This window comes from Rhineura floridana, chromosome 3, assembly GCF_030035675.1.
Source record: "Rhineura floridana isolate rRhiFlo1 chromosome 3, rRhiFlo1.hap2, whole genome shotgun sequence".
Lineage (NCBI taxonomy): Eukaryota > Metazoa > Chordata > Lepidosauria > Squamata > Rhineuridae > Rhineura > Rhineura floridana.
Genome location: NC_084482.1, coordinates 215,771,418 through 215,798,201, shown reverse-complemented (window position 1 = coordinate 215,798,201; position 26,784 = coordinate 215,771,418). Strand labels below are relative to the sequence as shown.

Below are 26,784 nucleotides of genomic sequence, written 5' to 3'. Positions count from 1 at the left end.
CTGGCTCGATTTGTTATTTGGCTGGGTCTGCTACAGTTTTTTGGGAATGAGCAGGGCAATGTAAACGAAAATTAAACAGAGGTTGAGGGGGACACATATTTATAAAATACCTTGTGATGTGGATTCCACAACTTGCTAACAGGTTTCTATGATCATACAGTTTATTTACATGCTGTGGCTTTGTGAATGAGATAATAGCACGTAAGGATTTGAAGCCATATGGAAGGTAAGCAATGTGAAGAATGTCAGCAAGGTGAAAATAGCCGGGAAGCAAAGAGTCCAGAAGTTTCAAGCGGAACTGCTTGCGCTGGTTTTGCTGCAAAAATTGTGATGGCTTGGGGAGGGAGAACAGAACCAGTTTCTTTTGGATCAAGATCAGGTTCCAAGGCATCTTTGGCAAAGATGGCCGTAGGTGTATTTTCCGCATAGACGGAGGGGAAGAAAAGCAAGGAGATCTTACATCTCGAGCATGTTGCGTCGTCGATAAGAGAGGAATCTCTTCCATTTGGGGGGACTGGGTTGAAGGGCCTGGCCCAGGAGAAAGTTTTTTCTTTGTTTTTTTTGATGATTTTGTCATCGTAGGCAATTTGGAAGATGGATTAGAGCAGGCATCGAGTAGATCGAAAAGAGGTTTGAAATTTAACTTATTATTTTTCGAGTGTTTAAAGTTTTTAATATTCTTAGACTTCTTTTTGATGTGTAGAGTTTTCCCTTTTCGGCCGGCGTCATGTTTTCGTTTATATGGTCGTTTCCGAGGGTGATGAGGATGGTTATATATCCTGTTCGGTGGAGAAGGAACTCTCTTTAAATCCGTGTAAGGAGAGTTGATCTCTACGGTGTCTTTTCCTTGCTGTAAGTCTTTAGCAGCTCCAACCAGAGTAACTAGTAACGCATTACATTCAGAGATAAAATTCTTAATGAGTCCAAGTTCTTCTAAAATTAGAAGGAGCCAAGCTGTCTCAGGGTTAATATTTCCTTTTGTGGTATCACCGGATTTATTTAAGTCCAAAGAGGAATTTTGTGACTGCTTTGAGGGTCTGGTAGACTCTGAATCGGATTCGAATAAGATGGATTGGATTGGATCCAGGATTGGATTGGAAGGAATTGGCTGGAGTGAGCGTTGCATATCGGCCTCTTCTAATTCTTTAGCTAGGTTTGGTATGGAAGAATTTCCATCATTCAATTTATAGATAGAGTTTGTATGGTCCAAGGACCAATCCAGTGAAGTGGAAGGAACCAGAGGCAGAGAGTGGGAATGAACGTCTTTGTTCTGGCCAGCAGTCTCAAGTGAGAAAAAATGGGTGATCTTAGGTTGTAGCTCAAGTGTGGACGCTTCAATCACTTGCAGATCTTTAAGTCTTTTCCTTGTTAGTACCATATTTCTAGTGGCACTTAAAACTTGTGACAGAGGGAAATTATGCAAGAAATGAAGGAGAATGGCAGCTGGAACTGATCTGTACTTGTTACAGAGTTAAAGGAGTCAAGGCGGGGGCGTTGGAGCCTTTGCTTTTTTTCCCTTTCCTTTCCTTTCCTTGGTTCCTTATCTTGTCTTATCTTGTGACCTTGGTTGGCTTAGTTCTCAAATCATCCCTTAACCGTCGCCACCCACGGTGGGTGCAGGTGTATCCGTAATAACATGGGAGAGAGAGAGGAGAGCAGGTTTTCGTAGCAATGCTATAAGTCCGTGTGACGGTCCTTCCCTGGCTCTCCCTGTCAGGTTCCTACCTGCTCGTGGTTACTGCCTGTCACTAGGCACCACCAGGGACTCCACCAGTCCGGACCGCCCTTTTTTATGGTTTCTCTCCCCGCTCTAGCATAGACCTCACCAGATCCCCCTGCTAGGCAGCACCACCAGTCACATCCTATAACCCGTATTCCCAGAGACTCTGCCTGAGTCTCTCTATCAGGTTACCTCTGTGACTGCGTGCTTAAACTGTCCCAATCCCTTTGTATCAATGCAGATAATCCTGGTTTGCTCTGAATACTTGTGGTGTTATTCTTCCCTTCCCCGCTGCCACCATTTGTCACTCTTCAGCCTTGGTATTTACCTTACCCTCCCTTCTGGTCTGTGAAACCCCAGCCAAGGATCAGGCCTTTGGTAAACCAAAAGTATTTATTAAATAACAAAGATAACAAGATTACTTTAAAAGGCACTTAAGCATATGGTTACATCTATTCCTGAGGTACTGGTCTTAGTATTAATCCGAACTCCACACTCTCCTCTCATAAACCCACCAAACAACCCTCTAACGTCCACACTCCACCTCACATCCACCTTCCACCTCACATCCACCCAGATTTACCTGACATCCTTCCATTTATACTGTCAGCCATTTTAAACATTCAGCCAATCATCCAGCATTCTACTGCCCATTCACTCCCCCCTCCTCTCTCATTCCACTTACCATGTATCTCCTATACAAACAGCACTTACCATATATACACTAACAGAGGAACATCACAGTCCGCTCTCTCAAGACTAGGGAGTACTTTACTTAAGAGAGAAAATAAAACATTTAAAGTTATGCCTCTGGAATGAGATAGATGATGTTACTACTCTCCAGAGCAATAAAGATTCTTTAACTGCATGAATTTAAGGGACCCAAAAAAGTACTTATCAGAGAGGGAGCTCAGTCAGTATGCGACCAGTGCCGTCAGCCATCTTCTCCTCCGTCTGGTCACGTCACTGCAGTCCCAGCCACCTGCCTTGACAGTCCATCAGCCAATACATTGTCCTTGCCTTTGATGAACTGGAAGTCCACTTGATAGTCTTGTAGGGCCCAGGACCACCTCTGCAGCATAGTATTATGGTTTTTCATAGTCTGTAACCATAACAAGGCCCGATGATCCGTTGTTACCGTGAATCTTCGTCCCCACACGTATGGGCGCAACTTATTCAGTCCCCACACAACCGCTAGGCACTCCTTTTGGACCGACGAATAGTTTTTCTCCCTCGGCGTCAGCTTGCGACTCAGATACACCACTGGATGTCTGGTGCCTTCTCTCTCCTGCAGCAAGACGACTCCCAGCGCGAGGTCTGACGCATCCGTAGCCACGATGAATGGTTGCTCATAGTCTGGTGCTATTAATATGGGTCCTTGGCACAAGGCTTGCTTCAGCAGATCAAAAGCCTTCTGACATTCATCCGTCCATACCACACGCTCAGAACACTTTTTCTTTGTCAATTCATGCAAGGGGGTTGCGATTTCCCCAAAATTTTTCACAAACTTCCTATAAAAACCAGCCATACCTAGAAATGCCCTAACTTGCTTTTTGGTTAAGGGGATAGGCCACGCTTGTATTGCCTCCACCTTGCTCCATAAGGGGGTGATTTTCCCACTCCCCACCTTATGTCCTAAATAGACCACCTCCTTCAACCCAAACTGGCATTTCTTTGCTTTTATTGTGAGGCCTGCCTTTCTTAATGCCTCTAATACTGTTGTCAGGTGTTGGACATGCTCAGGCACCGACTTGCTAAAAATGGCCACGTCATCGATATAGGCCACTGCAAAATCTGCCATGCCTTGCAACACAGTATTGATTAGCCTCTGAAACGAACTTGGTGAGTTCCTTAGTCCCATGGGTAAGGTCACAAACTCATATAACCCATCTGGTGTACTGAAGGCAGTTTTGGCTCTGGATTGCTCGTCTAGTTCCATTTGCCAAAATCCTTTACAGAGGTCTAACGTAGAGATAATGGTTGCTGCCCCCAATAACTCTAACATTGCGTCTACCCTGGGCATAGGATACACATCTGGGACCGTAATTTTATTGATTAGCCGATAATCAATGCAAAACCTTGTCGTTCCATCTTTTTTCGGAACCAGGACAATACTTGAGGCCCAGGGACTGATAGATTCCCTGATCACTCCTAGTTCCAGCATATCTTCGACCTCCTTTTTGATCTCACTCAAAACTTTCCCATTCACACGGTACGGCATAGATCTGATTGGGGCATGATCTCCAGTATCAATGGAATGTTTGGCTATACTGGTTCGGCCAGGTTTATTGCTGAAGAGATTCCCATAGTTTTTCAAAACTCTCAGAATCTCTTCCTTTACTTCCTCCTTCACCTCCTCTGACCATTCCACTTGATCTACCCCTCCTTTGTCTTTGCTTTCCTGTACCAGATCCGGAAGTTCAGGCCCACTTCCCTCAGGGAATAAGGTAACTTGCAACACCTTTGCATCCCTGGTATGGTAAGGCTTTAACATATTTACATGAACCACTTTGCTTTTGTTTAATTGGTCTGTGGTGATTACATACGTCACTGTGTCAAGCCTTTCTCTGATGGTATATGGTCCTTCCCAGTTAGCCTGTAATTTGTCATGTTTCCTGGGTATGAACGCCATAACCATATCTCCCACATCATACACACGTTCCCTGGCTGTTCTGTCATACCAGTAACTTTGCTTCTGCTGAGCTTGACTCAAATTCTTTTTCACCATCTCCATCATTGATGTTAATTTATTGCGGAATTCCAATACAAAATCTACTACAGATGTTTTGTACTCTCCCAGGGTTCCTTCCCATGAATTTTTTAACAGTTCCAAAGGTCCCCTCACTTTTCTAGTGAACATCAGTTCAAAGGGTGAGAAGCCTGTTGACTCTTGAGGGACTTCTCTGTATGCAAATAAGAAGCATCCCAAACGTTCATCCCAGTCTTGTGGGTGATCTTGAACATAGCTTCTTATCATGCCCTTCAAAACCCCATTGAATCTCTCTGTTAGCCCATTAGTGGCGGGATGATAAGTAGTGGTCTTTAGATGTTTTAGACCACAACATTTCCACATACATTGCATCACTTCTCCCATGAATACACTGCCTTGATCCGTCAGCACTTCATGAGGGAAACCCAGCCTCATAAAGATTTTTAATAAAGCCTCTGCCACTACAGGGGCTTCTACAGATCTTAGTGCTTCTGCGTCTGGGTACCTGGTGGCAAAATCCACCACCACCACTAGATATTTCTTGCCATGCCTTGTGGGTTTGGAAAAAGGGCCCACCAAATCTATTCCCACTCTATAAAAGGGTTGTCCAATTATAGGAAGGGGCTTTAAGGGTGCCTTAGTCTTTACTCCACTTTTTCCCACCTTTTGGCATATACCACAAGATAGACAATGTTGTTTTACATCTTTGGAGATGTTTGGCCAATAATAGTGCGCAGCCAATCTCCTCTTGGTCTTTTTTATTCCCAGATGTCCTGCACATGGGACATCGTGGGCTACCTCTAGCAATCTGGTTCTGTATTTGCTAGGTACTATCAATTGCTTCACTGGTTCACATTCATCCTTTCTCTCAGCAGGCATCCACAGTCTATTTAAAATCCCATTCTCACACACAACTTGATTCCTCAGTTTGTCAGTGAAAGGAATCTGTTGGGTCAGGGCTTGCTCCTTTATTTGATTCAAACTGGTATCCTTATCCAGTTCTTCTCTGAAATGCTCTGTGTCTTCCCCAGAGACCAGTTGATACAGTTTGTCTCCTTCAGCAGGCCTGCGAAGGGTTGCTATGGTGACCTGAGGCTCGCAAACAGATTCCACCCTGTTTCCTTCAGCCCCTTTTAACATGGCTTCTGTTTCTCTGCCAAGTTGCTGTCTGGTCACCACATATATTTTCCCTTGTGCCCCCATAACATCTCTTCCCAGTATCACTGGTTCTTGTTGTTGGGCATTAATACCTACTTTATATTTGCCCTCTCGGCCTCTCCACTCCATTTTCACTAGGGCCATAGGCAAGCTTTCTGGTCTACCCCTCACTCCTTGAATAGTCACCGTTTCCTGAAGTAATATTTCCTCAGATTTTATTAAATCTGGCCTCAGTAACATCTGAGCGGCACCAGTATCAAGCAATGCCCAATAATTTGCCCCTTGTACACTCACTTCCTCTCTCAGACTTGAATCAAGGTCTGTTACTTCTGTCCAGTTTATCTGGCAGAACTGAACCTTTTTCGTGGTTTGATCTTTTGGTTCTATTTTTACTGCCCTTGCCTGAGCAGGATTACTAATGGGGTTGGCAACCTCACATTGAAAACGTAGGTGCCCCGGTCTACCACATTTATAGCATAATTTCTCCTCTGTTTTAGGGTACACAGATCCACTCTGGGGTGTCCTGTGCCCTTCAGATTTTACTGGAGGACTCACTCGCTGTGGTACCACATCCTTTCTGCCGCCACTATATGGTCTGGGTTTAAAATCTCTTGATGTTTTCCCCACCCAGCCAGTTCTATTGGAGGCAAAGTGATCCGCCATCTCTGCGGCCTCCTGCACCGATGTAGGGGAACGGTCTTTGACCAGGAGCCTTATTTCTGGTGGTAACTGATGGTATAATTGATCCAATATCATGAGGTTTTTCACCTCCTCCACAGACTGAGCTTTGGCACTACTCATACACTTTCCAAATATATCCATCAGCTTTGCTCCCAGTTCAACAAAAGACCTCCCTGCTTGGATCTGACAGTTTCGGAATAACTTTCTAAAATAGTCAGGTCCCAGTCTGAATCTTTTGTAGACTGCCTCTTTAAACTCAGCATAGGTGACGGGCCTGTCTGAGGGGAAATATTGGTATACCTCTGCCAATTCCCCTTTGAACAGGTTTGATAAATACTGCATGTATTTATCTTCAGGTAGCCCCCACAACTGAGCTGCCTTTTCAAAGGTTGTGAGATAAATTTGAGGATCTTGACCAGGCTCATACACAGCAAAGTCCTTTGGAGTAATTTTTATTTTTGCTCCATCTCTGTCTTTCCTTGTTTCCTCAGAGTGAAATTTCTCTCTATCCAATTTTAATCTTTCCCCTTGTATCTCAGCATCCACTCTCATTCTCTCAGTTTCCATCCTCAATCTCTCAGTTTCCATCCTCAACTTCTCAGTTTCTAACTCTCGCTGTTTATCTTTCCCATCAGCTTCCATCCTCAATCTCTCAGTTTCCATCCTCAACTTCTCAGTTTCTAACTCTCGCTGTTTATCTTTTTCCTCAGCCTCCCATCTTAACTTCTCTCTCAAATACTCTATATAAGCGGGATTGCTTAAGTATCCTTCTGGGGTCTCTTCCCTGACAGGTTGTTTTTGCTGGGCAGTTGCAAATCCTATAAGTGCTACCCTCAATTCATCTACCCCTTTACCCTCGTGAGGTAAATTTAATGTTATGCACTTCTCCACCAGCTCCTCTCTTTTCATTTTTATATATTCAGCCATGGTGTTTGAGTTCACTCACTCTTTGCCACACACTCTTTACCAGTCACTCTCACAAGTAATCTTGTTTTGTTATTTCTGTTTGCCACACCACTGTTAGGGATTCTCTAGTATTCGTACCACCGCTACAGCCAACACCTGTGATGTAGTCTCCTTTGTTCGTATCCCACCGCTACTTCCACCACATGTGACGCCCTTCCTGGCTCTCCCTGTCAGGTTCCTACCTGCTTGTGGTTACTGCCTGTCACTAGGCACCACCAGGGACTCCACCAGTCCGGACTGTCCTTTTTTATGGTTTCTCTCCCCGCTCTAGCATAGACCTCACCAGATCCCCCTGCTAGGCAGCACCACCAGTCACATCCTATAACCCGTATTCCCAGAGACTCTGCCTGAGTCTCTCTATCAGGTTACCTCTGTGACTGCGTGCTTAAGCTGTCCCAATCCCTTTGTATCAATGCAGATAATCCTGGTTTGCTCTGAATACTTGTGGTGTTATTCTCTTCACCGCTGCCACCATTTGTTACCCTTCAGGTTCACCGTCCACCCAGATTTAACTGTCATCCTTCCATTTATACCCTCAGCCATTGTAAACACTCAGCCAATCATCCAGCATTCTACTGCCCATTCACTCCCCCCTCCTCTTTCATTCCACTTACCATGTATCTCCTATACAAACAGCACTTACCATATATACACTAATACATGAACATCACAGAGGGCCTCCTGTACATCCCATCTCATTCGGAGGCAATATTAGACAGGTGCTGTCACTGGTGTCTTTTTGGTGCCTACTGAAGACCTTCCTCTTCCAACAAGCCTTTTAAGTTGAGATCTTTAGTCTAAATCTGTATTGAAATTGTTTTTAAGATGCTTGTTTTTAAGGTTTTTTGCTTTGTTTTACCGCTAGTTGTTTTCTATCCTGAGCTTCATTTAGAAGGGCAGGATATCAGTTTAATAAATACATTCACCAAATATAAAAACCAGTTATATGAAGATTAAAATATAAATGTCCGTTATTAAAGTACGCGATACAGCAATTGCATTAGAAAGATGATCTTTGAGGAGGAAATGTTTCTTTTTCTTTTAGGGTCCAGTGTCCTTTGAGGATGTGGCTGTGCATTTCACAGAGGAGGAGTGGGCCCTGCTGGATCCTGACCAGCAAGTGCTGCATAAGGAAGTCATGGAGGAGAATTGTAGAATTGTGGCTTCTCTTAGTAAGGCTCCATGTTTGATGATATCTGTTGTGAAATCCAGTTATTTAAATATGTGATGAATCCCAATATTCTGATCTGGCTCCATAGCACCATCCTCAGCATCTGGAAAACTAAACCCCCTACAGTAACCTTCAGTGGACAGTTATCTACTATTTTGTCTCTCAGTACACATCCTCCACACAACCAATGGTCAGACTGCTCTGAACTGGCCAGGCTTCTTGAAGTGTAAATTTCAGAGTTATGGAAGTGGAAGGGGCCAAAGAGAACACTGACATCAGAGATGGAGTATATTTCAGGACTGGGCCAAACAACAATTCATCTCAAAAAATAGGTGGGCTTTTCCTTTCTCAGATTCCCATAAATATGTGAGGCTTTTGCCTTCCTGGAAACATCTGATCAGGAGTCCAACAATGCTGCAGAGATTCTGCTAGGAACTCTGCACATCCTCTCAAATTCAAGACTCTTGTTCAAGTAGGTAGCATGTACCTTCCCCCCTCCGATAGATAGATAGATAGATAGATAGATAGATAGATAGATAGATAGATAGATAGATAGATAGATAGATAGATAGATAGATAGATAGATAGATAGATAGATAGATAGATACGGATATTTCGGCTTCACTGGGTTTTATAGGCAGTTATGTTGAATTTGTCACTATTATGTTTCCCATTTACTAAGCTTGATATGGAACAATGTGCTGAATACAGACTGGAGCCATCGTAGAATCTGAGAAGCCTGACAGAATAGCTCTGGTGTAGCCATTGGCCTATCTCGCCCACTATTGTCTGTACTGCCAGGCAGCATCTCTCCAAAGTCTCATGCCCAGCACATCCAACAACTCCATCCTTTAGTTTAGGGGTTCGAAACTAGATCTGGCTGGTAGTCCGGATCCTTCCTTCTCCCACCCCTGTGAGCCAACTTGCACAGGTGGGCTAGGATGACTACCTGTCAAACTGCTGACATCAGTATGACATCAGGTAACAATGTGAAAGGGGCTCGCTGAACCCCTTTGAAGACAGGCTGTCAGAGCCAATCAGCTGATTAGCACTTTCAAATGGTATCACAGAACCGTAGAGTTGGAAGGAGCCTATAAAGGCCATTGAGTCCAGCCCCCTGCTCAATGCAGGGATCGAACTTAAAGCATACCCAACAGGTGGCTGTCCAGCTGCCTCTTGAATGCCCCAGGGATGGCTGTTAGTACCAATCAGCTCTTGCACATTATATTCAGATCTCTTGCAATCAGACTTCAAAGCGATGACTTTAAGTGTCCATCAGCTGATCAATGCTGAGAACCCCATTTGAGTCCATTAGGCAGCTCCTAATGGGGAACTCATAATGCAGCTGAAAACTGTTGGGGCTCCTTGTCAGGCTAATCAGTTGATCAGCACTGAGAGAGAGCCCGGCTTGACAGGGAACAATAGGGAGAGCATTTTAAGCTCCTGATGATTCATTCACAGCCACATTTTCAGCTGCCTGTACCAGGCAACACAGTTTGGGTGAAAACTATCTTGCATGCCACATTAGGAATCCTGCCACACCGAATTAGGCCCATGGGTAGGAGGCTTCCCACAAATGCTTTGCTGGAGAACTCAGGGGTTGGCTTTGGAGTCTTCTGCATGCAAATGATATCCTTGGATAGTGAATGATGGGGCCTAGCCTTTTTATTTTATTATACTTATATATTTTCATTGATTGTAACAATTCAGAAGAGAATGCATGTGGTTGTTCCATTAACATGCACAACCACCTCGTGAGGTAGGCTCGAATAAGAGTGAGAATGATTGGTTTAAGACTACCCAGTGAGTTTCATCCCTGGGATGGAAGCTGAACACTTGTCTTCATGGTCCACATCCAACAATCTGTAGAATTCTAGCTGTCAGTTAATGCCTGTCAACAGAAAAAGTTAATTCTGCAATAAGATCTACTTCCCATCTGAATCCCTTCAGTTAGTTCTTTCTTTATCATGAGCTTTCTATGGCATTGTTCAATAATCTGAGGTTTCATTTCCTCCTAAGGGTTTAATCAGTTCTTGTCTCCATTGCAGAAGGTGGCAAATTGGAAACCAAGAATATGGGAGACAACGACAAAATCCACACAGTGAAGTCATATAAATATTTAAAGTGTGGGGAGAGCTTCAGTCAGAGATTCCATAAAAGAATTTACAGTTTGGAGAAACCATATCAATGCATAGAATGTGGAAAGAGTTTCAGTCAGACCGTTCATCTCAGTGCCCATCAAAGTATTCACAGTGGGGAGAAACCATACCCATGCTTGGAATGTGGTAAGAGCTTTAACAGAAGCACAGACTTCTGTCGTCATCAAAGAATTCACAGTGGAGAGAAACCATATCAATGCTTGGAGTGTGGAAAGACCTTCCGCTGGAAGGAAAATCTCACTTCCCATCAAAGAATTCATGCAGGGGAGAAACCCTATCAATGCTTGGAATGTGGAAAGAGCTTCAATCAGAGTTGCCATCTTACAACCCATCAAAGAATTCATACAGGGGAAAAACCATACGAATGTTTAGAATGTGGAAAGAGCTTCAGACACAGTTCCCACCTAACTTCCCATCAAAGAATCCATACAGGGGAGAAACCATATAAGTGCTTGGAATGTGGAAAGATCTTCAGATGGAAGAAAATTCTTTCTTCCCATCAAAGAATCCATACAGGGGAGAAACCATATCAGTGCTTGGAATGTGGAAAACGCTTCATCTCCAAAATACACCTCACTTCCCATCTAAGAATTCATACTGGGGAGAAACCATACCAATGCTTGGAATGTGGAAAGAGCTTCAATCACAGCTCCAGTCTCACTTCCCATCAAAGAATTCATACAGGGGAGAAACCATACCAATGCCTGGAATGTGGAAAGAGCTTCAATCAGAGCTACCATCTCACAACCCATCAAAGAATTCACAGTGGAGAGAAACCATATCAATGTTTGGAATGTGGAAAGAGCTTTACTAGGAGCTCAGGTGTCCGTCATCATCAAAGAATTCATGTAGGAGAAAAAACGTAAAAGCAGTGGCGGCTGATGGTCACTGGAGCTCACAGGTCTGCTTAAGGGGTCATGGAGCTGCATCCAATGAGGTAAAGGAGGTGTGGCCTAGTTATTCTGGTTTTCTCCCCATCCTTCTGTCTTGCAAAATTACTGTGGACACTTAAGCATTGCAGCTATAGAAATACTCAGAATCTAACTAAACTGAAAAGTGGCTTACTTTGGTTCAGAAGGGCTCCTTGCTTCGCTGCTAGGACAAACGTGTGATTTCTGCCTGTTCTTGTTCTCTTCTTATCCTCCTCCTTTGCAAATGAACAGTGGACACTTGAACATTACAGTTATATAAATACTTAGCATCTCAGTGTCAATCTTATGGATTGGAAGTTGCTTTGGGTTCACTTCTGTGAAGAAAAGTGACTAACAAATTTAATAATTTTTTAAAAAAACAATAATTATCATGCTTCAGAATTGCTGTTACAATTTCTAATGTGGCTTCATCACCTTACATTTCTCAGAAGTAAACCCCACTGAATTCCATGGGATCTGTTCGTGATATGTATGTACATGATTTCAGCCTGAATTGGATTACTTTTAAAGATGCCACACAGGACTGTTAACAAGGGCCCCAATGAATTACAAGTCATATGGAAATATTTCCCTATCCCAACTTATTAATTTATATGTCTACTTTCCAGAATGTGGAATAAAGTGGAGGGATATTAACAGAACTGGGATCTGGGAGACCAGGTTAAAATTACCACTCAGCTACAGGGGTCACCTTTGACCAACCACTGTCTCTCAGCCTAGCCTACCTCACAAGGTTGTTTATTTATTTATTATTTGATTTATATCCCGTCCTTCCTCCCAGCAGGAGCCCAGGGCATTGTTGTGAGGATAACATTGGGAAAGGGAGACCTGTGAATGCCACCTTGAGCTTCTTGGAGAAAAGGTGGAAGAGATGTAAGAGTAATATCTTAAAAAAGCAATAATTTAAAAAAGGTGCTTCTTTAACCCTTCTGTCCCCAATTTTGAACTGGAGGAAAAGTGTGGGGAAGGCAGATTTGGAATCATGAAAAAATCCCAACCAAAAAAATCAAAGAAAACACAATCTGGGATGCAGCCAGGGCATTCAGGCCTATAAATTTTGAACTTTACAAGTAAGTCCTCAGCAAATCCAGTGTGTGGGTGTCTTCTGGGGTGGGCTTGCCAGGGTGGGGTATACAAGCTGAATGCAATCCATGTTCCCGTATTACATACAAGTTCTGCACACGAGTTCTCATCTGAACCATCCCCTCCACCCCCTACTATTTGTAAGTGGTGTAGTGGTTAAGGTGTTGGACTACAACCTGGGAGACCAGGGTTCGAATCCCCACACAGCCATGAAGCGCACTGGGTGACCTTGGGCCAGTCACTGCCTCTCAGCCTCATGAAACCCCTCTTCATAGGGTCGCCATAAGTCGGAATCGACTTGAAGGCAGTACACAATAGTGGTTTAAATTTGCCAGTCTTTTCGACTCACAACAACCCAGGAGAGAGAGAGTGAGTACGTATGTATATATGTGTATATATATGGAGGTTTTATTCCCCTCACACCTACTCAAGTTGCTCTCACACTGAACCCCAATATTTCTCTAATTGGACCAGGACAGGCTCCATCTCTTTCTTTCTTTGTCCATGTCCTCTTGCACACGGTAATCATGCACAGTAAAATACACTACAAGCCCTATGCAGCTTGGACCAGGATACCTGAAAGACTGTTTTAACCCTTATATACCCAGTCGATCACTGCGCTCTGCAGGTGAGGGCCTCCTGCGGATACCATCTTATCAGGAAGTCCGTTCTGCACAACATAGGATGCGGACCTTTAGTGCTGTGGCACCTTCACTTTGGAATTCCCTCCCCTTCAATATTAGACAGGTGCCATCTCTGTTATCATTTTGGTTCCTGCTGAAGACCTTCCTCTTTCAACAAGCCTTTTAAATAGAGACCTTATGCCAGTCTGCGTCTGTGCTGGAATTGCTCTTTAAGATCTTTTTAAAGCTTTTTTTAAAAGATGTTTTTAAAGATGTTTTGTTTTAATATGTTTTGAAGATGTTTTAGAGTGTCTTTAGTGTTCTTGTTTGCCGCCCTGGGATCCTTCTAGGGCGAGATATAAATTTAATAAAATAAAATAAATAAAGCAAGCTTGGAAAACCTACTGGTAGCTCATGTAGGAAGCTTAGACATGAGATGGACACCGATACTGGAGACAAGATGAACTAAGGATGTTCTACAAACTAATTAACTAAGGTGGTTGGTTTAGTAAAGGGATACTGTGTTCCAAAGGGAATACGGATACTTAGATTTGGGGCCTCAAAGGTGCTTGTTGACAGTTTCTGAAGAAGACTCAAAGAGACCCCTTTGCTGACAACAGCCTTCAAGGGGCTTTTCCCTCAGGCCAAATTCCCTAAACCTCCACCACAGCCAAATATTCCCACAACCCAGTCCAGCTACTGGGGACAATTTGCCTCTATACCCCAAAGCTCCACTGGTGGTACTTCTGGCTGCTTGAAAGATTTTTCCAACCCTGACCACTTGTGCCACTTTCCTCAGGCAAAATGTTTCCACAGGGCAGCCTCTCAACCAACTAAGCCAGCGGCTCTCCCCTTCCCCACACCGACGCTGGGTGTTGATATTCAGCCCTGGGCTTTTCTCCATCCCGTCTTCCCTCAGACTTTCCTCCTCAGCTCCCTTCATTTCCCCTCAACCGTCTCCCTCCATGTCAGTTAACTCCCAACAGACTAGGCCTTCCAGCCAATCAGAGTCCCTCCATGTCAGTTAACTCCCAACGGACTAGGCCCTCGAGCCAATCAGAGTCTCCTGCCTCCAAAGATCAATTGGAATGAATTTCCCTGATCCCTGCCTAATAAACCCTCAAAGCCATTGTGTCTCTTTCGCCCCTCTCAGAACCTGGCACTAAGCAGCTACTGCTATACAGGCTTGTAAGACAGTGACAGTACAAGGCCTCGAACTTTTGAGAGCCACAGAGGTCACAGAATATTTCTTTTCCTTCAAAATGCAAACATAAGATGCCCTTTTGCAATTGATGACTTCTGCTTTTACTGTATTTTTAATGGGTTTCAATGTACTTTTTCTTTTAACTTGTAAACCGCTTTGATGTTTTTACATGAAGTAGCGGCACACAAATATATTTATAAATAGAAATAAAATACAGTTATATGTACAACATTTTTCCACAAAGGGGTTGGTGGAAGAACTCCTTGAAGCAGCTAGTCCTCATGTCAACCTGAAACCAAAGCCAAGCATGCCAATATCTGTGTTGGAAAAGCAATAAAGGGCTATTGTTTTCTGCTGGCTGTTTTTCCCCCCCAAAGAAGCCAAATCTGAATTTGCCCTGTTAAGAAAAGCTACAAAAAGACTGCCTGCTATTCCCAGTTCCCCAACGGTGGCCTCAATATCTGTTGAGCTTCAAAGCTCTGGCGTTAGTTTGGCCACAATTTTGAATGAGGCAGAAGGAATGTGATTGCCTCAAAAAGGACATTATGAGGGTGGAAAAGATTCAGAAAAGGGCAAACAAAATATTCAAGAGAGAGGAGACACTTACCAATGAGGAAAAGTTACATGTGGGGCCTTTTAGATGAGAAAAAATCTTTTCCAGCTCTTGTTGTTATGTGCCTTCAAGTCGATTATGACTTGTGGTGACCCTATGAATCAGAGACCTTCAACAGCATCTGTCATGAACCACCCTGTTCAGATCTTGTAAGTTCAGGTCTGTGGCTTCCTTGATGGAATCAATCCATCTCTTGTTTGGCCTTCCTCTTTTTCTATTCCCTTGTTTTTCCCAGCATTATCATCTTTTCTAGTGAATCAGGTCTTCCCTTGATGTGTCCAAAGTATGATAGCCTCAGTTTCATCATTTTAGCTTCTAGTGACAGTTCTGGTTTAATTTGTTCTAAAACCCAATTATTTGTCTTTTTTGCAGTCCATGGCATGCGAAAAGCTCTCTTCCAGCAAGGTGACCAGAACTGTACACAATATATTACACACATGGTCACACTACAGATTTGTATAACAGCATTATGATATTGGCAGTTCATTTTCAATTCTGCTTCTGTGTTAGAATTGCTTTTTAATATGTTTTAAATCTTTTTTAAAAAAACAATGTTTTTTTAAACTTTCGGGGGAAAACTTCAACGCTTTTAAAAAATGTTTTTAAAGTTGTTTTATTTTAATGTATTTTAATGCCTTAACGTGGTGAGGGGGGTTGAGAGTGTTGAAGAAGCTAAGAGCAATGTCGTCGGGAGTCTAGACCAAGAGGCTAGACTCCTAGCAGAGGCACCCAAGGCTAAATGGTCAAAGCTGAAACACCAGACTAAGATGCATCCAAACTCAGAGGAAGACAATGGTAAACCACCTCTGAACACCTCCTACCACGAAAACCCTATGAACAGAATATCCAAAATGCAACGCAGATGCTCTTGGAGGTCGCTGATTCATAGGGTCGCCATAAGTCGCAGTCGACTTGGAGGCCCAAAACAACAACATTTTATTGTCTTTTTATGATTATTTAAAGTGTTTTTAGTGCTTTTGTTTGCTGCCCTGGGCTCCTGCTGGGAGGAAGGGTGGGATATAAATAAATAAATAAAATAATTCCTTTCATTATTTTTTTGCCATTTACTGCCCATTCATTCAGTTTTGGGAGATCTTTTTGGAGCTCTTCACACTCCCTTTTTCGCTACACAGTCCCTTTGCTACAAAGTGAGGACATTGTTCTGTTATAGAATTACTACACCATCAGGACAGGAAAAAGTTCCCTTAATAAGCATCTCACGAGCAACCAGGACCAGATTAAAATGGTCCAACTGGGGTCTCTAGCCCTCCTAGAAGGAAAGTTATGAAGCAAAATATGCAGGCAACCTTCTAAGTCAGCATTTTTCAAACTGTGGGCCACAGACCACTGCTTCAGAGAAGCACAAGTGTGTAGGGGGTGGAACGGGGGACAGGAATACAAAGAGACTAGACGCTATATACATATGTGTAAAGCACCACTCCCAAGATTAATTTGTTATTATTATTATTATTTCCATTTATAGACCGCTTACTGTCTAAAAGATCTCAAAGCGGTTTACAATAGAATACACAAGGTACAATAAAAAAACATATGAAATTAATTTACAAAGCAAAATACATAACCAATATCCATAAACACAGTATAAAAGTCAGAATTCACCAAGGGAAGCCTGTAAGTCGCCCTCCCCGCTCTATGAAAGTGTCAGAAAACTGAAATTATCTTGACCATGGAGGAGGGCGACAAGCAGGTAAAAGGTTATCGCTCCCCTGGTGCAGTTTGCCACCATTTCTCTTGCCTCTCCTTCCTCCAGGGGGTGGGAGTGCCCGCCGGCTGCAAGGCTCCAGGACTCGAGCCTCGGCGGGCCTCTGTGTCCATTGTTCTGAAGGCGGAGCATCTCTCCGGGAGGCAGGTTGTGAGCAGAGAGCAGGACTGGCTTTAGCTGGGGGCTAAAGAGGGTGGCCGTCATGTTGAGGTTGATGGGGGACTGCATGTGACCCCCACAACCGGGAAAATCAGAGGCCCACTCCGCCTTGTTTGCACAGATGCTCATCGTGGCTCCACACGGGGCCTCTCCAAGCCCGTCGGAGCAGATGATTGTGAACATCAAGCACTTAGTTCACAATTTAGTCATCTCCCAGGGCAGGTCTTCTTCAGTCCCCTAGTGCTGCCGCTGTTCCCCCACCACAGAGCTACCCACCGCAGAGCTACAATTTCCATCACTCACCACAAATTCCAGTTCCTATGACTCTATTTTCGGGGGAGGGGGTATTCTAAATGCATGGTGGTATGTATGCAAGCAGGGACTAGAGCGGTTTGGAGGCAGAGGAGCCCCGTCCCCTTTGGGCATGATGCGTCTGCCCCGCAAGTGCAAGCGTGCAAATGGGAACCTGAAGTAGAGGGCTGCTGGTCTCTTTTCTTGGTCAGGAACCAAGAGTTCAAAAGTGAGAAAAAACTGGGAAAAGATCTATTGGGGGGGGGGGAGGCGAGAGAAAAGGGTCAGGAAATATTCCGAAGTCCCCTTCCGGCATCGAAGGACTCCCCAATGCAAAGGGGGCGCCCAGACTCCACAGTCCCCCTTGCAGGATCCTCCTCCTGTCCTTCGCTTGGGCTCTCCATGGGAGCTTCTAATCTAGAGATTAAGAGCATTAGGGGAAGGAGGAATTTGGAGAAGCCTCTTTGCGTTGCTGTTGTCCGAACTCCGCCCTCTGTGCACGGCCAGGTTCGTTTGGGGACCTGAAGTGTCGGGGAGGAGTCTCAACCAGGCCCAGAAAGAGTTGCTCATCCTGGACGGCATGCTAAGGGTTAAAATGAGCTGCATGAATCTCCTAGACAGGAAAAGAAGGGGGAGGATCCTCCAGAGCAAAAGCACCTCCCTGCAAAGTCCCTTCCTTCCTGCCTTCTCATTTGGGGGGGGTGGGGTAGGAGAAAGGGGCCTTTGTTTCTTCCAAGTACTTCTGAAATCTGGTGAGTCTCTCCCCCTCCACCTGATTTTGTGCATTGGGTCGAAGGGGAGCCCCCAGGGCTGTAAGAGGAGGGTGCCTAGGGGACCTGCTCAGCTGATTCTTCCAGGATCCACCAGAATACCCAAAGCAGAGAGAGGATCTTCTCTTTGCAAAGCCAGGAGGCCCCGGGGGGGGGACTTAAAGTAGATTTGCAATGCTGATTTCATCAGTGAATCCCCTGTTGATGCCCCCTCCCTGAACCATTAATCACGCAGCTGTATTATCAGTGCTCTTGACCGACACGCGTGTGCCGGTTCAGACATGTAAGCCTCGAGGTTGAATAGAAAGCGCTCCTGAAACTGCTGGCGGTCTTGTATTAAAAGTAATCAAATGCAGCACACCTCGAGGGAAAGGAAACAAATGTGTGATGTTAAACGGAAACTAAAACAAAAACAGGTTCTTATTCTTAAATTTGTTGTTATGTGCCTCCAAGTCGACTATGACTTATGGCGACCCTATGAATCAGCGACCTCCAAGAGGTTGCATTTTGGATATTCTGTTCATAGGGTTTTCGTGGTAAGAGGTGTTCAGAGGTGGTTTACCATTGCCTTCCTCTGAGTTTGGATGCATCTTAGTCTGGTGTTTCAGCTTTGACCATTCCGCCTTGGGTGCCCCTGCTAGGAGTCTAGCCTCTTGGGCTAGACTCCCCGGCATTGCTCATAGCTTCTTCAACACTCTCAACCCCCCTCATACCGTTTAATTGCCAAGAAGGATTTGCAAGTGAGGACATAAAGAGATCTCTGTTGGATTAGGCCATGGATATGGCGAGTGGCCAGTGTGAGATCAACTGTGAGGAGAATAAAGCCTCTCTCTATAGAAGCAGTATAGCAGATCTTGGATGCAGGGAAAGAATTTTGTTTTGTTTTGCAGCAAATAATTCTAAGTAAAAAAAAATTGCAGTAACATAAATTCAATCAGATAGTGGATCAACTAAGATTTCTTCAGCTGGCTGTTGGCCCTTACTTAACCCAAGTTCAATGTAGTAAGTGAGGCTAGAGGAGAAGATGGCAGCAACTGGTTGCAGTCGTAGCAAGATAGGCAGATGAGAATCTGCCTCGTACCAAGTCAGATGTTTGGTCCATTTATCTCAGTTTTGTCGTCAGCGACCGGAAGAGGCTCTCCAAGGTTTCAGACACTCCAAGCCCTAACTGGGAATGTGGGGGATCAAACCTGAGACCCTCTGCATGCAGAGCAGGTCCCTTACCACTGAGCCAGAGGCCCTCAAGGTTGAAAGAGGCTGTGGCTGGGAGCCTTGTTAACCCTTCTTGGGTTAAGAAAGGACAAGAAAGCCCAACCAAGGGAGGGTGCATGGCAGGGAAGGAGTGGTAAGGCACAGGCACCTTTTGACCCTCAACCAGACTGATGGCTTTAATCCTTGGCTCCAATGTGGGGGATAGGGTTGTCAGGTTCCTGGCCTGAGACTGATCCTGTATCTTTAGGAGAAGAGAAAGCCAGCCAAGTGCAGGTGTTCTTGCAACCCTGTAATGGGAAAAACCACAAGGTGAAATTCTCCCTTCACCATGCACAACCTTTAAAGATACAGAAGACCTCTTGGTTGCTAGGCCCAGCCTCCCAGAGGTCTTCTGTATCTTTCAAAGTTGTGCAGGGGGAAGGGAGAATTCCACCTTGTGGTTTTTCCCATTACAGAGTTGCAAGAACACCTGCACTTGGCTGACTTTCTCTTCTCCTAAAGATACAGGATCAGTCACAGGCCAGTAACCTGGCAACCCTAGTGGGGAAACATCTCCCAGCCTTGTCTAGTTTTACTTTGAGGATCAGCGCCTGGTTGCTAGCCAGACTCATCCCCACTTTTTCCCATCCTGACAGTGTAACCATTCTAACAGAACAACATCTTGGCTTTGCAGGACCTGGTAGCTCCTGTAATTTAGGACAGCCACGAGACAGAAATTGGCAGAAGACGAAGGAGTTCTTTCGGCCCTGTTAGCTTTTCCCTTGGAGCACAGATCAAAGATGGAAGGGGAATACTCGTTTGGCCTCGAAGCGGGAAGAGGTTTCCTTATCACCCAGGCATGGAGCAGTGGGGAATTCTGGGAAAAAGCCATGCAGAAGGTCCTGGTTGAGGAGGACACCCTCAGCTCAGATGTGCAGCAGCAGCAGTTCAGGCATTTCTACTACCAGGAGGCTGATGGCCCCCGAGAATTTTGCAGCCGTCTCCACCATCTCTGCCGTCGGTGGCTGAAGCCAGAAAGGCACACGAAAGCTCAGATGCTGGACCTGGTGGTGCTGGAGCAGTTCTTGGCTGTCCTTCCACCGGAGATGGAGAGCTGGGTGAGGGAATGTGGAGCGGAGACCAGTTCCCAGGCGGTGGCCCTGGCCGAAGGTTTTCTTCTGAACCAGGCAGAGGACAAGAAGCAAGCAGAGCAGCGGGTGAGAGAGAGTTTCATTTGGATAGTCCCAAGGGACAAAAAATGTGAGGGCGGTGTGATGTTCCTATATATTAGTGTATATATGGTAAGTGCTGGTTGTTTAGAGTATACATGGTAAGTAGTGAAAGAGGAGGGGGAGTGAATGGGCAATAGAATGCTTGATGATTGGCTGAATGTTTAAAATGGCTGACAGTATAAATGAAAGGATGACAGGTAAATCTGGGTGAATGTGAGATGGTGAATTTTGGAATCTGGGGGGAGAAGAGAAAGAGTGGATTGCTTGGTGGGGTTTAGAGAGTTGTTTACCAGGAGGGAGGTGGAGTTCGGATTAGTATTGAGTAAAACTTATGTGCCTTAAGAAGAAATCTTGTTAATCTTGTTAGCTTTGTTATCTGTAATAAATACTTAATTTGGTTTACCAAAGGCCTGATCCTTGGCTGGGGTTTCACAGACCAGAAGGGAGGGTAAGGTAATGACCAAGGCTGAAGGGGAACTGTAACAAATGGTGGCAGCGGTGAAGAGAATAACAATACCAGTATTCAGAGTCTCTGGGAATACTAGTATTGGGACGTTACTGGTGGTTGCCTAGCAGGGGGATCTGTTGAGATCTGTGCTAGAGCGGGGAGAGAAATCATAAGAGAGAGCGGTCCGGACTGGTGGAGTCCCTGGTGGTGCCTAGAGACAGGTAGGAACCTGACAGGGAGAGCCAGGGAAGGACGCATCACATGGAGGCTATTGTTAAAATACTGTATTATCTGCCCAACTCCCTTGGATTGTTGCCTCTGCCATCCTAATCCTCCCCATTCAATGTTTTTAATCCTCATTAACATTTCAGGTAAAGAATCTCTTTGCAGAAATCGCCACTCATTTCCCTGAGGCAGAGAGGACTCCACTGGACACCAGACAGAAGCCACTGGGTAAGGATTAACGGGATGCGTCCCAATTTGGTCTCCCTCTGTCAGTTTTGAAATAAATCCATGGGCTCCTTTCACCTTTTATGGGAAGACACTCCTGTGCAGCCTTTTCCACAGCTCAAAACACATTCTTTACATTTCACTGCTTTACACATGAGGGCCAACACTTTGATTGCTCTTCTAAGGCCCGTGTGTAGTTAGACAGGCGTCATAAGACGAGCCTGATGGATAAGGCCAATAGCCCATCTAGTCCAACATCCTGTTCTCACAGTGGCCAACCAGATGCCTCTTGGGCCCCAGTGTTGCCACCCACAATGATTCTGTGGAGGAGTCTACCCCTTTGGGGATTTCTTAGCTTGCTGGACTCATGCGCTCTTTTATGTACAGAGCAATACCACCTCCAGTATGTCCTTCCAATATAGCTTATATCCAGGCATAATTGTGTCCCACTGGTTCTCTCCATTCTGCCAGGTTTCAGTTATGCCCGCTATATAAAATGCTGTCCTCTAAGGCCAAGCACTCCAGTTCTCCCATCTTGGTTCGGAGGCTTCTAGCATTAGCTTATAAACACTTGTATACCGTGTCTGTCTTCAGGCGGCTACGGCACTTGTTTTTTGGCCTGTGGTGCTTGGTCTTCTCTGAAGAGCTATCCTGTGCACCTGCAGGCACAACGCTGCCTAGTTCTGTGCACCCCACCCCCAATTTAGATTTTCATCCATTTTTTAACCTTCATCTAGGGGTAAGATTTATTTCAAACTGGGCCCTCCTCAGGTCCTGCCAGCTTTCTCCCTGCAATTAATTTAAAAGCCATTCTGCCACCTTTTTTTATTTCAAGCACCAGCATTCTGGTTCCATCCCAGTTCAAGTGGAGCCTGTCCCTTTTCTTGCAAGCCCGGCTTGTCCCAAAATGTTCCCCAGTGCCTAACAATTCCAAACCTCTTCTCTTGACTTCACCATCATCCATGCTTGAGACTACAAAGCTGTGCCTGTCTAGAACAGAATGGTAGAGTTGGAAGGGCCGTATAAGTCCCTGATCAGTGCAGGCTGTTTCCCCTTGCTGGGTTGCTATGAATTTATATGCCTGGCTAGTCCCACCAGGCAATGAGGTCAGGTGAGTGAACAAATACTTACACCAGATAAAAGCTAACCAGGTTCTATTGATTTTTTAACACAACACACTTTTCAAAGTGCACTTTATCATGTAGCACCTTGAACGCTAACTTTGATTAAACTAGACTAGTTTTTAGCTGATTTTAATCTGAACTGAAAGCAGGAACATTCAACTCAGTTTTCTTACCTACAACAGCCTAATCCTTTTAATCTAGGAAAACAGAGCTTAAATTGGAGAATCTCCGAGACCAGCATGTGCTACAAGCTGCCTACCTTTATCTCCCACAGGGCATGAAATTATGCTGGCAAGATCTCCTCAACCATCTCATCTTCGCAATAGTGGAGCAGTGGCTACTGGGCAACCAGATCAGGTAGGGGGACCGATGAGTGGGGAGAGAGACTAGGGGCAGCTTGAGTGCTTCCGTACCCTGCTCACCTCTGAGCCTGAACCAATCTCTGCCCTTCTCCCTGCTTCTGTGAAATCTCCCCTCAACAAAGGCACTGTAGACCACTCAAAGAAGGCATAAATCTTGATAATAATGGCTAGCAGCAACCTCCCTTTAGCTAGCTTTTTGGATATAATTAGTATTATTTGTTAGTATGAATATTGTTCATTACTGTTTATTAATTGTGTATACTGTTTAATGCCAAAATGGGCTTTCTAAGCAGTTAATGAAGTATAAGAACCAGTTACATAAAGATTAAAATCCCTTCATTAAAATAAAGCAATTTCATTAAAATATTAAAATCAACATCCATAAATAAATGGGAAACAACCCATTAAAACAACACAGTAGTTGTAGATAGTAGGGCTGTGCAGAGTCCCCAGTCTGCCCCATGGCTCCAGTCTGTGGGGTCCCAATCAGGCCAGCCCACAATGAGCCAACCCAGGAGGCCAGGGGTGTAGTCATCTAGGGTTGCAGGGTGTGATAGACTCAATTTTGAGGAGAGCAGAGTCCCAGCCATGTCCCTATGTAGCAGCCACCCACCCTGAAAGGACGCTTGAGAAGAGTCCTTGTCCTTTTGGCTGACTGGAGCCAATCAGAGTGAAAGGAGGTGAGCCAGCCCCTGGGGAGACTCTTCTCAGTAGCTAACGTACACCCTCCCCTTTCATGCTGATTGGCTCCTAGGGGTTGTAATGGAGCGTGGACTCGTGAGATGACGGGGAGAGCAAGGGAGACGAGGGAAGGTGGAAAAGGGGACGTGGCTGTGAGGGGTGTATTGTGTGAGTATCATGAAGGGACCCTGCGCTTCTGAATTTGCCACTCCACTACTGCTGAGGACCACCAGCTGTGCATCCAATCCCAAAATAGTTTGGGGTGGGGCTAATGTTTAATTAGTTTTTTGAAAACCATCATTAGACATATGGCTGGAAGGGATCAAGGAGAGGTCTCAACTCTCTCCCCCCAACAAGTGAGAGCAAGGGGGGTTCCGCAGGGTGCTCCTTTACAAGTGGCTTCTGTTATGAGTCTGCACCTGGCACCCTGCAGGATTGATGCCTCCACTCGAGCGCTGTTGAGCAGAGGCATTGATCCTGCAGGGCAACAGGCAGGAAGATGCAGCCGATGGTCTTGTAGGGCCTGGTCTATTCGTGTTTTTTCCTGCTTATTGCCTGCCTCTCCTCCTTGTCCAATGCCCTGTCTCCTGACAGCCTTGGATTGCTCTGGGTTATCCAGGCCCGTAGCAATCCACAGCTGTCTCAGCCTGACTCAACTATCTGGATCCTGCCTAGGGTGGCCAGGCTCAGGGCCTGAGACTGATCCTGTATCTTTAGGAGAAGAGAAAATTCAGCCAAGTGCAGGTGTTCTTGCAACATTGTAATGAGAAAAACCACAAGGTGGAGGCCGGGCCTGGCCTCCAGGAGGTCTTCTGTATCTTTCAAAGTTGTGCAGGGGGAAGGGAGAATTCCACCTTGTAGTTTTTCCCATTACAGGGTTGCAAGAACACCTGCACTTGGCTGACTTTCTCTTCTAAAGATTCAGGATCAGTCTCAGGCCCTGAACCTGGCAACCCTAATCCCGCCAGATAGGCCTAATTTGGCTCCAGCCTTGGCTGAATCTGGCGCACAGCCCTAGTAGATAATGGTTACACTGTCTACGAGAGGTGATGTTTCATTTTCTTTTAGGGTGTGGTGTCCTTTGAGGACGTGGCTGTGTATTTCACGGATGAGGAGTGGGCGCTTCTGGATCCTGACCAGAGGGCGCTGCATAATGAAGTCATGGAGGAGAACTGTCGGATTGTGGCCTCTCTCGGTGAGGCTCCCTGTTGAAACAGCCTGTTGTGAAATTCAGTTGTTTATGTGATAAACCTCAATATTCTGATGTAGCTGAACAGCGCCACCTACACCATCTGGGATTCTACCCCCCCTGCAGTTAAGCTTAAGTGGACAGCTATCTACTGTGTTGTCTCTGAACATGCTTCCTCCAGGTTTTACAAACCTGTGTTGCATTTTATTGTCCTTCCCCCCCCCCTTTCCTCACATTTTCTCCTCGCTCCCCCAAGCAATTGTATTTTGATATTTGGCCTCACTGTGCTTTATAGGCAATTGCAGATGGACTTCAAAGTGATGGATCTCAGCAGCCATCATATGATCAGCTCTGAGAGCCCCATTGAGAGCACTGTGGAGTTCCTGATGGGGAACTCCCTAATGCAGCTGATCCCGGTGGAGGAATGCACTTTAAGCTGCCAGTCATCTGTTCGCTGCCACATGTTAACCTGCCCACACCGGAAATCCCAGGTCTGAGGAAAACAGCCTTGCACACCCCATTTTGACCCCTGCTGAGCCTAATTAGGCACATGGGACAAAGGTCCCCCACCGTTGCCTTAGCTGTAGAATTCAGGGATTGGCCTTGGGACCTTCTGCATGCAAATGACATCCTCTGCCAGTGAATGATGGGGTCTAACCTTCGTATTGTTCCATTGCTCCTAACGGTTCAGAGGGAATACATGGTGTTGTTCCATTTATTTACACAACAACCTTGTGAAGTAGGCTAGTCTGAGAGAGAAAGCAGGTGGTCCAAGACCATCCACTGGGCTTCATCCCTGAGTTGGAAGCAGAACTCAGGTCTCCACAGTTAACACCCAGCAATCTGCAGCACACCATCTGTCAGTTAATGCCAGTCAGCAGAGGCAGTTAACTCTGTAATAAGATCCGCCTCCCATCTAAGTCCCTTCAGTTCTTCCTTTATCACAAGGGTTCATTGGCATTGTTCGATAGTTCAGGGTTCCATTGCTTCCCAAGGCTTTAATCAGTTTCTCTCTTTGTTGCAGAAGGTGAGAAATTGAAAACTAGATTTATGGGAGACCACGACTATATTCACACAAATAGGGAGCCGTATAAATATATGGAGATTCGCGCCGGGGAGAAACCATATCAATGCCCTGAATGTGGAAAGAGGTTTAACAGAAGCACAAACTTCCGTCGCCATCAAAGTACTCACAGTGGGGAGAAACCATATCAGTGCCAGGAGTGTGGAAAGAGCTTTTTTTGGAAGTGTGATATGACTTCCCATCAAAGAATTCATTCAGGGGAGAAACCGTATCAATGCTTGGAATGTGGCAAGAGCTTCAGCTTCAAGAAAAGTCTCATTTCCCATCAAACAATGCATACAGGAGAGAAACCATATCTATGCTTGGAATGTGGAAAGAGCTTCAGACACAGTTCCCATCTTTCTTCCCATCGAAGAATTCACAGTGGGGATAAGCCATATCAATGCTTGGAATGTGGGAAAAGCTTCACCTACAAGGCAGGTCTCACTTACCATCGAAGAATTCACACAGGGGAGAAACCGTATCAATGCTTAGAATGTGGAAACAGCTTCACTTGCAAGGCAAGTCTTACTTACCATCAAAGAATTCATACAGGGGAGAAACCATATCAATGTCCGGAATGTGGAAACAGCTTCACCTGCAAGGCTAGTCTCACTGCCCATCAAAGGATTCACAGCGGGGAGAAACCTTATCAGTGCTTGGAATGTGGGAAGAGCTTTAGTAGAAGCACAAGCTTTCACTGCCATCGTAGACTTCATAGTGGGGAGAAACCGTATCAATGCTTGGAATGTGAAAAGAGCTTCAGCTGCAAGAGAAGTCTCACTTCCCATGGAAGAATTCACTTAGGAGAGAAACCATAAAAGCAGTGGCAGCTGCTGGTCATGGGACTTGACAGGGCTCCAAAGAGGTCATGGAGGGCAAGGCCAATGGGGTTTTGAAGCTTGGTCAACTTATTTTGGTTTTCTCTCCAGCTCCCTCTCTTGCAAAGTTACTGTGGGCACTTAAGGATTACTCTTGTACAAATACTTAGCATCTAACTAAATTGCAGCGTCTTACTTTGGTTCAGAAGTGGTCCCTGCTGTCACTTAGAACCAAATAACCCAGATTTCTAGTTCTGAAA

The 26,784-nt window shown here is 45.2% G+C and overlaps 1 protein-coding gene across 1 annotated transcript in view; it reads left to right on the top strand.

The window, feature by feature from the left end:
* LOC133381586 (zinc finger protein 883-like) overlaps positions 1-26,784 on the top strand; it is a 60,818-nt gene that overhangs the window by 12,127 nt on the left and 21,907 nt on the right. Inside the window, exons 5-7 of the mRNA XM_061620892.1 lie at positions 8,281-8,407; positions 10,455-11,413; positions 25,745-26,384. Of these exons, the coding sequence (XP_061476876.1) occupies positions 8,281-8,407; positions 10,455-11,413; positions 25,745-26,384 (1,726 nt within the window). The remainder of the gene's footprint in view (positions 1-8,280; positions 8,408-10,454; positions 11,414-25,744; positions 26,385-26,784) is intronic.